The sequence below is a fragment of the Procambarus clarkii genome, chromosome 1, assembly GCF_040958095.1.
Source record: "Procambarus clarkii isolate CNS0578487 chromosome 1, FALCON_Pclarkii_2.0, whole genome shotgun sequence".
Taxonomy (NCBI): domain Eukaryota; kingdom Metazoa; phylum Arthropoda; class Malacostraca; order Decapoda; family Cambaridae; genus Procambarus; species Procambarus clarkii.
In genome coordinates this window covers 63,754,836-63,773,118 of record NC_091150.1, presented here as the reverse complement: position 1 = coordinate 63,773,118, position 18,283 = coordinate 63,754,836, and the positions used below count along the sequence as shown (strand labels likewise).

At 41.6% G+C, this 18,283-nt stretch overlaps 2 protein-coding genes across 2 annotated transcripts; one reads left to right on the top strand and one right to left on the bottom strand.

Annotated features, from left to right (window-relative positions):
• Window positions 1-11,452: 11,452 nt before the first annotated feature.
• On the bottom strand, window positions 11,453-13,770 carry LOC138363865 (uncharacterized). Its single transcript, XM_069323296.1, has 2 exons — window positions 13,039-13,770; window positions 11,453-12,460 (listed from the first exon to the last, which is right to left on the bottom strand). Exons 1-2 carry the CDS (start codon window positions 13,768-13,770, stop codon window positions 11,453-11,455), a joined length of 1,740 nt encoding a protein of 579 aa, XP_069179397.1.
• Window positions 13,771-17,141: 3,371 nt separating this feature from the next.
• Window positions 17,142-17,495, top strand: LOC138363864 (hepatitis A virus cellular receptor 1-like). The gene has a single exon (XM_069323281.1). The coding sequence runs from the start codon at window positions 17,142-17,144 to the stop codon at window positions 17,493-17,495; it is 354 nt and encodes a 117-aa protein (XP_069179382.1).
• The last annotated feature ends 788 nt before the right edge of the window (window positions 17,496-18,283 follow it).

Genomic DNA, 18,283 nt, shown 5'->3' with positions numbered 1-18,283 from the left:
CGTGTAGGTCTCCTCTTATCATATCTTATCTTATCTTTTCCATAATATCTGGACCGTCCCTCCTCTCTCTCTCTCCTTTCATTCAGTTCAGCTATTTTCTGACATCATATGTTTGCTCCTTTTCATTAAGCAAGTCAGTTTTACACAAATAAATCGTGTTAGTAAGCAAGTTCTAGCTCACGTTCCCTGCCTTAGTCCCCTGTCGTATAATGAATACTATCATTCCAATCCCTCTAAAATTTAAAAATAATCATATTTCAAACGTATTTCAATACAGTAATTTAGTTACCGAGCTCCAGCGCTTGTCCTCCGCCTTAGCTCTCTCTCGTATCTTCGTTAATACCTATTCAAATTCCCCGAAATTTCTACCCGCTGTATTTCAGACATAGTTTAGTAAATGCAATCAATTATCAAACTCTAGCTCTTGTCTCCAGCTTAGTTCATTTGTACAAAATCATTAGTAACAGTCCAAATTCCCTGAGATTTTTACCCTCTGTATTTCAGACACCGTAAATAAGATCAAAACAGTTATCGAGCTCCAGCGCTTGTCCTCCGCCTTAGCTCTCTCTCGTATCTTCGTTAATACCTATTCAATTTCCCTGAAATTTTTACCCTCTGTATTACAGGCACCGTAAATAAGATCAAGTCCATTACCGAGCTCCAGATCTCGTCCTCCACCTTAGTTCATTGTACAAGATCGTTAGTAACAGATCAATTCCCCTGAAATTTTTTACCCTCTGTATTTTCAGGCTCCGTAAATAAGATCAAAACAGTTATCGAGCTCCAGCTCTTGTCCATCGCCTTAGTTCATTTATACAAGATCGTTAGTAACAGACCAATTTTCCCGAAATTTAAAGCAGACATACTTCAAAGTTAGTAAATAAAAATCAAGTAAGTTATCGAGCTCCAGCTCTCATCCCCCGCCTTAGTTCTCTCTCGTATATTTGTAAATAACCTATCAATTTCCCGAAATTTAAAAGCAGACATACTTCAAAGTTAGTAAATAAGATCAAGTCAGTTATCGAGCTCCAGCTCTCGTCCCCACCTTAGTTCTCTTTCGTATCTTTGTAAATAACCCATCAATTTCCCTGAAATTTTTACCATCTGTATTTCAGACATAGTAAATATGAAGTAAACAAATATAAAACTCTAGCTCTTGTCCTCTGTCCAAGTTCACTCATGTAAATTCATTACTATCAGTCCAAATCCCCCTGAGATTTAAACACCCAACTACATTTTCAGACATAGTAAATAAAAACCAGTTCAGTTATCAAGTTTCAACTCTTGTGCCCCAGCTTAGTTCATTTTGTACAAGTTCTTTATTTTCCAACTAAATCACCCTGAGATTTAAAATCACCTTATTTTCTAACGTAGTAAAATTAATCTGGACATTAGCCAAGTTCCATTTCCTCAGCCTTAGATCATCAGACATAAGTATATTCAATCAAGTCCATCTCCAGCCTAACTCTTATCCGAGTACACACATAACCCCAACCTGTGTAATTATCTTTCACCCTCTCCCACCTTCCTCCATCTCATCTCATCTCACCTTACCCTTTCCCTCCCTTACCTTCTCATCCCCAACGTATCCAAACCTTCAATAATCATACTGTATTTGCATATTTTCTCTATATTCAGCTGTGTTCTTCACATTTTGTCCATGTTTTCTGTGTTCATTCCATGTTCTACAAATGTTCACAGCATGCTCAGTTCAATTCTTTTCACCTGTTTTTTCTCATTTTTTCTGTAATCTTTCTCTTAGTCTCATTATGTTCTCTACAAATTCTAGTCATATTTTCTATGTACATCATATGTTCTCTGTACAACTTTTATACTCAATATTCATGTTCTCAATGTTCTTAGCTTGTTCTTCACATGTTCAGTGTTCATTCTTTGTAATCCCTATTCTCCTTATCATGTTTTCATGTTCTCTGTAAGTTCATATTCCCAGCATGTTCACTGTATTCATCAACTTTTCTTACATATGTTCTTTGCCATGTTACCTACCTTGAGGCTACCTTGAGGTGCTTCCGGGGCTTAGTGTCCCCGCGGCCCGGTCGTCGACCAGGCCTCCTGGTTGCTGGACTGATCAACCAGGCTGTTAGACGCGGCTGCTCGCAGCCTGACGTATGAGTCACAGCCTGGTTGATCAGGTATTCTGATCAGGTATGTTCCCCATATGTTCTCTGGGTTTTTCCCCTTACATGTTATTTAACGTTCCTTAACTAAAAAAATCTTTCGCCAATCAACTAAAACATAGTCACTTTCGTCATTTCTCAACTAAACTTATTATCCAGTCAACTAAAAATTGTCAAAGGAATCTTTCCAACACTGTTCATAACTAAACTTATTCCCTAGTCATCAGAAAATAACCGTGTTCTTCATGTTTCATTGTCATTTCATAACTAAAATTATCCATCAATCAACAGAAAAAGTCATATTCATCATTTCGTAACAGCCATTATGTTTTCGTCAAGTAAGAAAATATAGTCAAAGATATCTATCATCGTCGTTCTTAACTGACATTTATACTTTGTGGAGCACTAAAAATAGTCAAATGTAACTTTTTCAACACTTTCGTAACTAAAATTATATGTCGCTAAGTAAGAAAAAATTGTCAAAGGAATCTTTCCAGCACTGTTCACAACTAAACATATTCCCCATTCATCAGAAAATAACCGTGTTCTTCATGTTTCATTGTCATTTCATAACTAAAATTATCCATCAATCAACAGAAAAAGCCATGTTCATCATGTTTTTGTCTTTTTGCTTAACTAAAATTATGTTTTGTCAAGTAAGAAAAAATATCTAAAGATATCTTTCATCGCTGTTCTTAACTGACATTATACTTTGGGGAGCACAAAAATAGTCTCCCTCGTCATGTTTTATCTTTTTCCTTAACTAAAGTATTCATCAGTCAACTAAAAAATAGTTACTTCATCATGTTTCCTTGTCATTTCTTAACTGAAATATCACTTCTCTCATTTAAAATAGTCATGTGTAGCCTCTTTCCAACACTGTTCTTAACTAAAGTAACCTTTCACTTCGCTAAAATAGTCATATTCATCATTGTTCCTAACTAAATTATATGTCGTTAAGTAAGAAATATAGTCAAAGACACTCTTCGAGACATCAAGGACTTACTCAAAGACATCAAAGTTGCACTCAAAGACATCCTTTGAGACATCAAAGACATCCTTTAAGACTTCAATGGGACTCTTCGAGATATCAAAAGACCCTCTCAAACACTCAAAAATTTACTTGCATCCTCAAAGTTATTCTCAGAGGCATAAAAGTTTTCTCAGAGCTATCAAACTTGTTCTCAAAGTCATCAAAGTTATTCACAGAGTCATCAAAGTTAATCTAAGACATCATTTTTCATCAAAGATATTCTCTCTAAACCATCAATGTTCTTTTCTAAGACATAAAAGTTATTCTCAGAGTCACCTTCGTTCTTCAGAGAAACTTTCCAAAACATCTTTGTTCATCAAGTTATTCTCGGAGTCATCAAAAGGTATTCTCTAACTCACTTTTGGTCATTAAAGTTAATTTCTATGTTATAAAAGTTTGTCTCAGAGACATCTAAAGTTAATCTTAGAGTTATCAAATGTAATCTCTAACTCACTTTTGTTCATCAAAGTTGATCTCAGAGTTAACAAAGGTAATCTCTAACTCACTCTCGTTCATCAAAGTTGTTTCAAAGACATCAAAGTTAATCTCAGAGTTATCCAAAGATATTCTCATGTCCACAAAAGTTAATCCAAGAGACGTCAAAGTTAATCTCAGACATCTTCGTTCATAAAAGTTATTCTCAGAGACATCTAAAGTTATTCTTTAAGACAACAAAGTCTTTCTCAGAGTCATCAAAATTATTCTCAGAGTCACCTTTGTTATTCAAAGAAGCCTTCTGAGACATCCTCGTTCAACAAAAACTGTCCTCAGAGCCATCAAAAAGTTAAATACAGTCGTCAAAGTTATTCTCTAAGTATCTTTTCGTTCATCAGAGAAGCTTTCTAAGACATCTTTGTTCATCAAAGTTGTTCTCTAAGACATCAATCTTGTTCTCTAAGACATCAAAGATGTTCTCTAAATCATAAAAGTTAATCTCTAAGTCACCTTCGTTCGTCAGAGAAACTTTCCAAAACATCTTTGTTCATCAAACTTGTTTTCAAAGTCATCAAAAGTTAATCTAAGACATCTTTTTTCATCAAAGTTATTTTCAGATACATCTAAAGTTATTATGTAAGACATAAAAGTTATTCTCAGAGTCATCAAATGTTATTCTCGAAGTCATCAAAGATATTTTCAGAGACATCTAAAGTTAATTTCTATGTTATAAAAGTTATTCTCAGAGACATCTAAAGTTAATCTTGGTCATCAAAGTTGTTCTCTAAACATCAATGTTGTTCTCCAAGACATCAAAGATGTTCTCAAAATCATAAAAGTTATTCCCAGAGCTATCAAAGTTATTCTCAAAGTCATCAAAGTTATTCAAAGAGCTAACAAAAGTTATTCTCTAAGTAACCTTTCGTTCATCAGAGAAGCTTTCCAAGACATCTTCGTTCATCAATGTTGATCTCTAAGTCACCTTGGTTCATCAAAGAAACTCTCCTTCTTCCATCAAGTTATACTTTAAGACAACATTGTTGTTCTCTAAGACATCTTCAGGCATAAAATTTCTCTCCAAATACAACTAGTTCAGCTTTTCATATGAAACTTACACTTCTGTTAAATATATTTTCTTAGACATTTTACCTTTTAAACTGTTCTCTGAACTACACTGTTCAAACCTACGTAACCTATCCTATCTTTTCTTCTATCATATGTTCTTATTCCCCAACCCCTTAACCTAACCTTTCAGATGTAGTTTATTGTGTTTTTGACGTATTTGTTGAATATATTATCCTTTTCCTAACCTTTCAGATGTAGTTTTGTTTCTCCTTTTTGTATATTTTTACCCAAACCCACCATCCCACTTAACCTTCTTTCCTTCTTTTACTTTGTTTTCACATATAAGTTCATTCTTTATCATAGTAATAATAAAAATTACAATAGTAAAGAATCAGATCTACTAAGACTTGAAATTGAGAAACAAGAGCTCAAGGGAGTGAGAGCATGAAAAGAGGAGAAAAAAGTAAGAGAGAGGGGGAGGAAGAGCATGGGAACACTAAGACTTGAATTTGAGAAAAAGAAAAACTAAGTGAATGAGAGTGAGGGTGAGAGAATGGGAGCATTAAGACTTGAATTTGAGAAAGAAGAGAGCATTTGAGCAAATGAGGGAGAGAGAGAGGGGGAGGAAGAGATAGAATAAGGGAGAGAGATAGAAAAGGAGGGTTAGAAGGAGTAGGAGAATCAAAGTAAAAGAAGGAAAGAAGGTTAAGTGGGATGGTGGGTTTGGGTAAAAATATACAAAAAGGAGAAACAAAACTACATCTGAAAGGTTAGGAAAAGGATAATATATTCAACAAATACGTCAAAAACACAATAAACTACATCTGAAAGGTTAGGTTAAGGGGTTGGGGAATAAGAACATATGATAGAACCTACCAAATACACTAAGATTACAAGAGGTTAGGTTAAGGGGTTGGGGAATAAGAATAAATGATAACAAACATAATAAATACAACTTATGAGCAACTTGATGAACTTTAACAAATAACCCTTGATCTGCAAAAATGACCATTTGAGAAATTAGCCCTTGAAACGAGTAAGTTCCCATATATAACAAAAATCCTTTGAAATGGTTAAACACCAAATCTTAAACAAATAACACTTGAAATGCAAAAACGTCCATTTGAGAAATTAACTAATGAAATGAGTAAATGCCCATATATGACAAAAATTCTTTGAAATGCTTAAATATCCAATCTCTAACAAATAGCACTTGAAATGCAAAAGTGACCATTTGAGAAATTAACTAATGAAATGAGTAAATGCCCATATATAACAAAAATTCTTTGAAATGCTTAAATATCCAATCTCTAACAAATAGCACTTGAACTGCATAAGTGACCATTTGAGAAATTAACTAATGAAATGAGTAAATGAATATGAGACAATGATTGACGAAACACAAAAGACAAGAAGGAATACTTATGTAAGTTAGATCATGTCTGGTTTGACTAGATAAGTTAGGATACATCAGTTTGGGAATGTAAGATTAAGTTAGGTAAAGCAAGTTAGGTTACGTTAGGATAGGTAAGATAAGTTAAATAAGTTAGGTTAAGTTAGGTAAGGTAATGTAAGTTATGTTAGGATAGGTAAAGTTAGGTTATGAAGGTTAAGTTAACTAAGTAACATTGGGTGGAGAGGATAGGTTACGTAGGTTTGAACAGTGTAGTTCAGAGAACAGTTTAAAAGGTAAAATGTCTAAGAAAATATATTTAACAGAAGTGTAAGTTTCATATGAAAAGCTGAACTAGTTGTATTTGGAGAGAAATTTTATGCCTGAAGATGTCTTAGAGAACAACAATGTTGTCTTAAAGTATAACTTGATGGAAGAAGGAGAGTTTCTTTGATGAACCAAGGTGACTTAGAGATCAACATTGATGAACGAAGATGTCTTAGAAAGCTTCTCTGATGAACGAAAGGTTACTTAGAGAATAACTTTTGTTAGCTCTTTGAATAACTTTGATGACTTTGAGAATAACTTTGATAGCTCTGGGAATAACTTTTATGATTTTGAGAACATCTTTGATGTCTTGGAGAACAACATTGATGTTTAGAGAACAACTTTGATGACTAAGATTAACTTTAGATGTCTCTGAGAATAACTTTTATAACATAGAAATTAACTTTAGATGTCTCTGAAAATATCTTTGATGACTTCGAGAATAACATTTGATGACTCTGAGAATAACTTTTATGTCTTACATAATAACTTTAGATGTATCTGAAAATAACTTTGATGAAAAAAGATGTCTTAGATTAACTTTTGATGACTTTGAAAACAAGTTTGATGAACAAAGATGTTTTGGAAAGTTTCTCTGACGAACGAAGGTGACTTAGAGATTAACTTTTATGATTTAGAGAACATCTTTGATGTCTTAGAGAACAAGATTGATGTCTTAGAGAACAACTTTGATGAACAAAGATGTCTTAGAAAGCTTCTCTGATGAACGAAAAGATACTTAGAGAATAACTTTGACGACTGTATTTAACTTTTTGATGGCTCTGAGGACAGTTTTTGTTGAACGAGGATGTCTCAGAAGGCTTCTTTGAATAACAAAGGTGACTCTGAGAATTACTTTGATGACTCTGAGAAAGACTTTGTTGTCTTAAAGAATAACTTTAGATGTCTCTGAGAATAACTTTTATGAACGAAGATGTCTGAGATTAACTTTGACGTCTCTTGGATTAACTTTTGTGGACATGAGAATATCTTTGGATAACTCTGAGATTAACTTTGATGTCTTTGAAACAACTTTGATGAACGAGAGTGAGTTAGAGATTACCTTTGTTAACTCTGAGATCAACTTTGATGAACAAAAGTGAGTTAGAGATTACATTTGATAACTCTAAGATTAACTTTAGATGTCTCTGAGACAAACTTTTATAACATAGAAATTAACTTTAATGACCAAAAGTGAGTTAGAGAATACCTTTTGATGACTCCGAGAATAACTTGATGAACAAAGATGTTTTGGAAAGTTTCTCTGAAGAACGAAGGTGACTCTGAGAATAACTTTTATGTCTTAGAAAAGAACATTGATGGTTTAGAGAGAATATCTTTGATGAAAAATGATGTCTTAGATTAACTTTGATGACTCTGTGAATAACTTTGATGACTTTGAGAACAAGTTTGATAGCTCTGAGAAAACTTTTATGCCTCTGAGAATAACTTTGAGGATGCAAGTAAATTTTTGAGTGTTTGAGAGGATCTTTTGATATCTCGAAGAGTCCCATTGAAGTCTTAAAGGATGTCTTTGATGTCTCAAAGGATGTCTTTGAGTGCAACTTTGATGTCTTTGAGTAAGTCCTTGATGTCTCGAAGAGTGTCTTTGACTATATTTCTTACTTAACGACATATAATTTAGTTAGGAACAATGATGAATATGACTATTTTAGCGAAGTGAAAGGTTACTTTAGTTAAGAACAGTGTTGGAAAGAGGCTACACATGACTATTTTAAATGAGAGAAGTGATATTTCAGTTAAGAAATGACAAGGAAACATGATGAAGTAACTATTTTTTAGTTGACTGATGAATACTTTAGTTAAGGAAAAAGATAAAACATGACGAGGGAGACTATTTTTGTGCTCCCCAAAGTATAATGTCAGTTAAGAACAGCGATGAAAGATATCTTTGGATATTTTTTCTTACTTGACAAAACATAATTTTAGTTAAGCAAAAAGACAAAAACATGATGAACATGGCTTTTTCTGTTGATTGATGGATAATTTTAGTTATGAAATGACAATGAAACATGAAGAACACGGTTATTTTCTGATGAATGGGGAATATGTTTAGTTGTGAACAGTGCTGGAAAGATTCCTTTGACAATTTTTTCTTACTTAGCGACATATAATTTTAGTTACGAAAGTGTTGAAAAAGTTACATTTGACTATTTTTAGTGCTCCACAACGTATAAATGTCAGTTAAGAACGACGATGATAGATATCTTTGACTATATTTTCTTACTTGACGAAAACATAATGGCTGTTACGAAATGATGAATATGACTTTTTCTGTTGATTGATGGATAATTTTAGTTATGAAATGACAATGAAACATGAAGAACACGGTTATTTTCTGATGACTAGGGAATAAGTTTAGTTATGAACAGTGTTGGAAAGATTCCTTTGACAATTTTTAGTTGACTGGATAATAAGTTTAGTTGAGAAATGACGAAAGTGACTATGTTTTAGTTGATTGGCGAAAGATTTTTTTAGTTAAGGAACGTTAAATAACATGTAAGGGGAAAAACCCAGAGAACATATGGGGAACATGGCAAAGAACATATGTAAGAAAAGTTGATAAATACAGTGAACATGTTGGGAATATGAACTTACAGAGAACATGAAAACATGATAAGGAGAATAGGGATTACAAAGAATGAACACTGAACATGTGAAGAACAAGCTAAGAACATTGAGAACATGAATATTGAGTATAAAAGTTATACAGAGAACATATGATGTACATAGAAACTATGACTAGAATTTGTAGAGAACATAATGAGACTAAGAGAAAGATTACAGAAAAAATGAGAAAAAACAGGTGAAAAGAATTGAACTGAGAATGCTGTGAACATTTGTAGAACATGGAATGAACACAGAAAACATGGACAAAATGTGAAGAACACAGCTGAATATAGAGAAAATATGCAAATACAGTATGATTATTGAAGGTTTGGATACGTTGGGGATGAGAAGGTAAGGGAGGGAAAGGGTAAGGTGAGATGAGATGAGATGGAGGAAGGTGGGAGGGGGTGAAAAATAATTACACAGGTTGGGGTTATGTGTGTACTCGGATAAGAGTTAGGCTGGAGATGGACTTGATTGAATATATTTATGTCTGATGATCTAAGGCTGAGGAAATGGAACTTGGCTAATGTCCAGATTAATTTTACTACGTTAGAAAATAAGGTGATTTTAAATCTCAGGGTGATTTAGTTGGAAAATAAAGAACTTGTACAAAATGAACTAAGCTGGGGCACAAGAGTTGAAACTTCATAACTGAACTGGTTTTTATTTACTATGTCTGAAAATGTAGTTGGGTGTTTAAATCTCAGGGGGATTTGGACTGATAGTAATGAATTTACATGAGTGAACTTGGACAGAGGACAAGAGCTAGAGTTTTATATTTGTTTACTTCATATTTACTATGTCTGAAATACAGATGGTAAAAATTTCAGGGAAATTGATGGGTTATTTACAAAGATACGAAAGAGAACTAAGGTGGGGACGAGAGCTGGAGCTCGATAACTGACTTGATCTTATTTACTAACTTTGAAGTATGTCTGCTTTTAAATTTCGGGAAATTGATAGGTTATTTACAAATATACGAGAGAGAACTAAGGCGGGGGATGAGAGCTGGAGCTCGATAACTTACTTGATTTTTATTTACTAACTTTGAAGTATGTCTGCTTTAAATTTCGGGAAAATTGGTCTGTTACTAACGATCTTGTATAAATGAACTAAGGCGATGGACAAGAGCTGGAGCTCGATAACTGTTTTGATCTTATTTACGGAGCCTGAAAATACAGAGGGTAAAAAATTTCAGGGGAATTGATCTGTTACTAACGATCTTGTACAATGAACTAAGGTGGAGGACGAGAGCTGGAGCTCGGTAATGGACTTGATCTTATTTACGGTGCCTGAAATACAGAGGGTAAAAATTTCGGGGAATTTGAATAGGTATTAACGAAGATACGAGAGAGAGCTAAGGCGGAGGACAAGCGCTGGAGCTCGGTAACTAAATTACTGTATTGAAATACGTTTGAAATATGATTATTTTTAAATTTTAGAGGGATTGGAATGATAGTATTCATTATACGACAGGGGACTAAGGCAGGGAACGTGAGCTAGAACTTGCTTACTAACACGATTTATTTGTGTAAAACTGACTTGCTTAATGAAAAGGAGCAAACATATGATGTCAGAAAATAGCTGAACTGAATGAAAGGAGAGAGAGAGAGGAGGGACGGTCCAGATATTATGGAGAAGATAAGATAAGATATGATAAGAGGAGACCTACACGAAGCGTCTGGCTGGCCGGGCGTAAGGTAAATAAAGGTGACGCGAGAGATTGCGAGGTAAGGGGGGAGGGAGGTGATGTGAGGTACGAGACCTGAAAACCCTGGCTCACACAGGTAACTTTCTAAATTTACATGAAAAACTATGGCTTACATAGACGATTTTTTGTAAGTTGAAAACAGGTAAAATATGTCCGTAGAGTTCTCCTGGAAACCCTAAAGCGCTTCACACGATATTTGAATTTCTCCCATAAGCCCTTAACAAACTTCTATGTCTCGGAAATTATTTTCATCATAAGAAATCCTTACTTCTAAAATCTGTGACTGACAAAATTTACCTGAATACCCTGGCTCACAGACACGATATTTCACAGAAAAAAAAATTACCTGTGAGCTGTACATCGCACAGGGGTCCTCTGGCCAAAAAAAAAAAAATTACCTGTGCGCTGTACATCGCACAGGGGTCCTCTGGCAAAAAAAAAAAAATGACCTGTGCGCTGTACTCCCTACTACTCACGCCCACCTGCACAACCACGCCCTCCTACACCACCACCTCCTTCTGCACCACCTCGCCCACTTTCACCACCACGCCCACCTGCACCATCACGCCGACCTGCACAACCACACCCACCTGCACTACCACGCCCACCTACACCACCACACCCACCTGCACTACCACGCCCACCTGCACTACCACACCCACCTGCACCACAACGCCCTTCTGCACCACAACGCCCACCTACACCACTACACCCATCTAGACCACCATGCCCACCTGCACTACCACGCCCACCTGCACTACCACGCCCACCTGCACCACCACGCACACCTGCACCACCACACCCACCTGCACCACCACACCCGTCTTCACCACCACGCCCAGCTGCACCACCATACCCACCTGCAGCACCACACACACCCGTACCACCCGCACCACCTTCACTACCACGTTCACCTGCACAACTACACCCACCTGCACCACCACACCCACCTGCACCACCACATCCACCTGCCCTAGCACACCCACCTGCACCATCACGCCCCCCTGCACCATCACGCCCACCTGCACCACTACGCCAACCTGCACTAATACGCCCACCTGCACTACCACACCCACCTGCGCCATCACGCCCACCTGCACCATCACGCCCACCTGCACCACTACGCCAACCTGCACTAATACGCCCACCTGCACTACCACACCCACCTGCGCCACAACGCATACCTGCACCACAACGCAAACCTGCACCACAACGCATACCTGCACCACCACAGGCGCCTGCACCACCACACCAAACTGCATTACCACGCCCACCTGCCCGACCACGCCCACCTGCACCGTCACGCCCATCTCCACTAATACGTCCACCTGCACTACAACGCCCACCTGCACCACAACGTCCACCTGCAATACCAAGCCCACTTGCACTACCACGCCCGCCTGCACTACCACACCCACCTGCACTACAACACCCACCTGCACTGCCACGCCCACCAGCACTACCACGCCCACATGCACCACCACACCCACCTGCACCACCACGCACACCTGCACCACAACACCCACCTGCACCACCACACCCACCTGCACCACCACGCCCACCTGAACAACCACGCACAACTGTATTACCACGCCCGCCTGCACTACAATGCCCACCTGCACTGCCACGCCCACCTGCACTCCCACGCCCACCTGCAATCCCACGCCCTCCTGCACCTCTACGCCCGCCTGCACCACCATGCACACCTGCACTACCACGCCCACCTGCACCACCAAACACATATGCACTACCATACCCACCTGCACCACCACACCCACCTGCACCACCACGCACACTTTCACCACCACACAAACCTGCACCACCACACCCACCTGCACTACTACACCCACCTGCACTGCAACACCCACCTGCGCCACCACGCAACACCTGCACCACCACACCCACCTGCACCACAACACCCGCATCACCCCCACACCCATCTGCACCACCACACCCACCTGCACCACCACACCCACCTGCACCACCACACCCACCTGCACCACCACATCCACCTGCACTATTACACCCATCTGCACTACCACGCCCACCTGCACCACCACATCCACCTGCACCACCACGAACCACCTGCACCACCACACCCACCTGCACCACCACGAACCACCTGCACCACCACACCCCCCTGCACCACCACACCCACCTACACCACCACATCCACCTGCACTACCACACCCACCTGCACCACCACGCCCACCTGCACTACCGCGCCCACATGCACTACCATGCCCACCTGCACCACCACACACACTTGCACCACCACACCCACCTGCACCACCATACCCACCTGCACCTCCACAGAAACCCGCCCCACCATAACCACCTTCACTACCACGCCCATCTGCACAACTACACCCACCTGACCCACCATGCACACCTGCACCATCACACCTACCTGTACCACCACACCCACCTGCACCACCACACCCACCTGCACTACCATGCCCAAATGCACCACCACGCCCACCTGCACCACCACGCCCTCCTGCAATACCACGCCCACCTGCACCACAATGCCCACTTGCACCACCACGCCCAGCTGCACCACCATACCCACCTGCAGCACCACACTCACACGCACCACCAAAACCACCTTCACTACCACGTTCATCTGCAATAAAACACCCACCTGCACCACCACACCCACCTGCACCACCATGCCAACCTGCATCGCCATGCCAACCTGCACCACCAAACCCACCTGCACCACCAAACCCACCTGCATCACCATGCCCACCTGCACCACCACACCCACCTGCACCACCACACCCACCTGCACCACCATGCCAACGTTCATCACCATGCCCACCTGCACCACCACACCCACCTGCACCACCACACCCACCTGCACCACCACACCCACCTGCACCTCCATGCCAACGTGCATCACTATGCCAACCTGCACCACCACACCCACCTGCACCACCATGCCAACGTGCATCACCATGCCCACCTGCACCACCACACCCACTTGCACCACCACACCCACCTGCACCACTATGCCAACGTGCATCACCATGCCCACCTGCACCACCACACCCACCTGCACCACCACACCCACCTGCACCACCACACCCACCTGCACCACCACACCCACCTGCACCACCATGCCAACCTGCACCACCACACCCACCTGCACCACCAAACCCACCTGCATCACCATGCCCACCTGCACCACCTGCAGGTGCATGGGCATGGTAGTTTCGTAGAGTGTGGGGTAGTGTGTAGAGTGCGGTGTTGAGTGGTGCATGGGCATGGTAGTTTTGTAGAGTGTTGGGTAGTGTGTAGAGTGTGGTGTTGAGTGGTGCATAGGCATGGTAGTTTTTGTAGAGTGTGGGTAGTGTGTAGAGTGCGGTGTTGAGTGGTGCATGGGCATGGTAGTTTTTGTAGAGTGTGGGTAGTGTGTAGAGTGTGGTGTTGAGTGGTGCATGGGCATGGTAGTTTTTGTAGAGTGTGGGTAGTGTGTAGAGTGCGGTGTTGAGTGGTGCATGGGCATGGTAGTTTTGTAGAGTGTTGGGTAGTGTGTAGAGTGTGGTGTTGAGTGGTGCATAGGCATGGTAGTTTTTGTAGAGTGTGGGTAGTGTGTAGAGTGCGGTGTTGAGTGGTGCATGGGCATGGTAGTTTTTGTAGAGTGTGGGTAGTGTGTAGAGTGTGGTGTTGAGTGGTGCATAGGCATGGTAGTTTTTGTAGAGTGTGGGTAGTGTGTAGAGTGCGGTGTTGAGTGGTGCATGGGCATGGTAGTTTTTGTAGAGTGTGGGTAGTGTGTAGAGTGTGGTGTTGAGTGGTGCATGGGCATGGTAGTTTTTGTAGAGTGTGGGTAGTGTGTAGAGTGTGGTGTTGAGTGGTGCATGGGCATGGTAGTTTTTGTAGAGTGTGGGTAGTGTGTAGAGTGCGGTGTTGAGTGGTGCATGGGCATGGTAGTTTTTGTAGAGTGTGGGTAGTGTGTAGAGTGCGGTGTTGAGTGGTGCTTGGGCATGGTAGTTTTGTAGAGTGTTGGGTAGTGTGTAGAGTGTGGTGTAGAGTAGCATGTGTAGTGTTGTGGCGTTTGGACGCCTGGTATGGAGTGTGGCGTTGTGGAGTGCATAGCGGCACTGGAGGCCAGGTGGTGGTGGATACGGTGAGTATCGGTGTAATGAGGTCAGGTGCGTCAGGACGCAGAGCCTGACTGTTGAGAGACGTGGTGTTATAATGAGGTCATCAGTGGTTGGGTTGACCAGAGGTGATGGTGTGTCGGAGTGGGTAAGTCTTATGGATAAGATTATAATGTAGAATTTCAAAATTTCAGGTGTTGGTGGTTGCAGTGGGCGAGCGAAGTAGATATACTAATTTCTTATTAAGTTGTTACAGGAATCTCGCTAGAGGCGAGCCAGTGGCAGTATGATGTTTTAGTGACATTAGTTGTGAAATTGTTTTAATGAGGTATTTATTGTGATACTGTATGTGTATGTATATACTGTATATTACCTCATCGGCACCATTACTGAGTGTTAGGCTTGAGAAGGTCCCCCGGGATCATGTCACAGAGCTTCAGGTAGAGTAGAAGGGAAGCCATGAGGCTACACTCAGTAATTCTAGAAAAATAGGGAAAGGAAGTGAAGCCAACGTGACGTTATAGGCGAAATTCGCCCCCTGACATCAAAGCAGGGATAAGGGCCAGCTGCAATGGTTTTGCAGCTGCGCTCAGGCTATATACGGGGAGAGAGTAAGGAGCCGAAGGGGTGTCATGTAATAATGGGATCGAGCCAGGGGGCTCCGAGGGAATATTTTGCAGGTACAGCGGTCGGGAAGGTGTGAATACAGGTGGACACACTCTGGGCGGATGGGCCTAGAGTAATGTGCTACAGCTGTGGTGAGGACAGCAAAGAAGGATGACCAGAGAGCTGTGAGGTATCTACAGCGTTCTGGGATTGGTGCCTGGAACGAGACGTCAGCACAGACCCGAGGGAACATGACCCTGGGGTAGGAATCTCCGTTGCTCTGGAGGCCAGGATCATGTTAGCTCAGAGCATTGATGGGACATTGACAACATTCACCAGGCTGGACAGCCTGGGTTTTGTCTGGGTCATGGAGGATCTATGACCTAGCAACCATGGGACACGAAGACAAGAGAAGTGATGCTGCCAATTGTGGAGGAGGCCAGTGAAACATTGTGTGATCATTGTAAGCCCTTATGTCAACAGTACAGGGCACGATGTTAAATTATAATTAACTTATTACTAAGGATGAAGAACCTTAGATATATATGTGTTATGTATATATTAAAGACCAGTGTCATTTCTGTTTAATTGCCAGCATTCTGGTCAATGTAATTTTATGGTTATGTTTGTATGTAATTATATGTCAGCAGTTTAGGTATATGTGCATTGTTGGAGATGGGAAAAATTATTACAGACTATTTTACCTGTGCTATGATGTGAATATAATGTATATGTTGGAGAAGTGTTGTGAGTCATGTCGGGGAAAATTTTAATTTATTTCATCGTGTGTATGATGAACTTATTGGATGATTTCTTAGTTGTACACATATGGTGGGTGCATCCTCCAGGTCCTTGCACTAATGGAACCATTGCAATGATGCATATGGGGACATATGCGTGTTTAAGGAGGGGAGTGGTGTTGTAATCCACAAGTTAGTAGGAATTATTAGCTAGAGGATTATTACTACAACACTTAACGAATGATGATTGGAAGTGCATGTAAGTAGACAGACTATGGATCACATATCTAAGAAAGGTCAATGGATTAAGATCGAAGCTGTTTAGCCAAATTAATAATTCCTGGAAAGAGGAATTATTCTTCGTCAGGCTTCTAGGATCAAGGTTACCGCTCTAGGGATAAGGTTAATCGGATTATACCTTCCTTGAGAGGAGTGGTGAAATGTTTGAGGCCATGGTTGGCTAGAGACAGTCTGATTGTGGGAGTTGAACTAGCAAGTCCTTTGGATCCCCGTTTGTGGCAGCAGCGAAGTGTAGCAGACAGCTATGCGAGAACCTGATGTGATCTTAGTGACCAAGTTAAGTCTGCAGTATGTGAGTATTGAATGAAAGACTAACCGGGTGTGGAGCGTTGTAGTAATCATTCCGTATTAGGGACTTAGGCGGAAGTTACGAGTGTGGGTGGTGATCGCGGAGGTCAAGTGGTCTATGGGTATTGGAAGAGTATTGCCCTAATAGAGTATGTTAATTAATATAGTATTATTTGTCAGAGTCTATTCTTTGTAATTAAATGGCAAAACCCGACGGCCTTTAAATACCTTCCATATGTTCATTCATTGTGTTCCAGTACAAACCTAGTGGTACGCCTCAAGGGTCTGGTCTGTGTAGGAGTACACGGTGGTAGTAACAGTTGCTGAGGCAAGGTGCTATGTGTTGTGTAATCGCTGTGTTCGGAATGAACCGGGGTTCAGCGTCACGACACTGCACTACCATGCCCAAATGCACCACCACGCCCACCTGCACCACCACGCCCACCTGCATTACCACGCCCACCTGCACCACCATGCCCACTTGCACCACCACGCCCAGCTGCACAACCATACCCACCTGCAGCACCACACTCACACGCACCACCAAAACCACCTTCACTACCACGTTCATCTGCACTACAACACCCACCTGCACCACCACACTCATCTGCAGTTTCACGCCCACCAGCACTACCACGCCCACATGCACCACCACACCCACCTGCACCACCACGCACACCTGCACCACAACACCCACCTGCACCACCACGCCCACCTGAACAACCACGCACACCTGTATTACCACGCCCGCCTGCACTACAATGTGTTATGATCTCAGCCTACAGGAGAAACGAGTCTCCCTCCTTGAGAGTTATTCAGCAAGCCTGACCTGATTAGAAGGCCTAGCAAATATTGAGGTGATAACGCATATGTAAAATAGTTGCTTGGATATGTATAACAGTTTGAGATTATGGGCAATGAAGAAGAAAACAGATAAATGACTGGCTAGGAGATGTGGACATTTTGCTGGAGGCGTGAGGCTCGCTTCTGGAAGGGCTTTGACCTCACTTGAGTGCCAGACATCGCAGGGAAAAGCCGCGCTCCGTTGAGCTCCCGTCAGAAGGGAACCCCCTAGTGATATATCTCGAAGAGAAGAGAAGTGTGCAGACGTACCAGCTGTGGAACCGAGCTGGGAACGTTGTGGTCTCAAGTCCTGGTCGACAAAGTGTTTATTAAATCGCCCAGAGGCATTATTGTGGGCCGTGGAAGCGCCGTGACCAGACGCCGTCAGAGGGAGAAGCGCCCTCGACCAGTTAATCTGTGGTAAGCACGATATACGCCAGTTCATAGTGATTGCTTGTGGTTGGTCGTGTGCCCAGCGACAGTATCAATGTTTATTTATAAGTTAGACATGTTTTAATAAGGCAGAAAGCCTGAAATAGGAGAGTGAAGAGGGAGGAGCACGGAGCGACGTCCGTCCCCTCTGAGCTCTGACAGACGACTGAGGGAGCCCGGCTCCTGACGGAGGAAGACCCTCCCAGCGAGTGAGGACCGCCGCCAGGCGAGG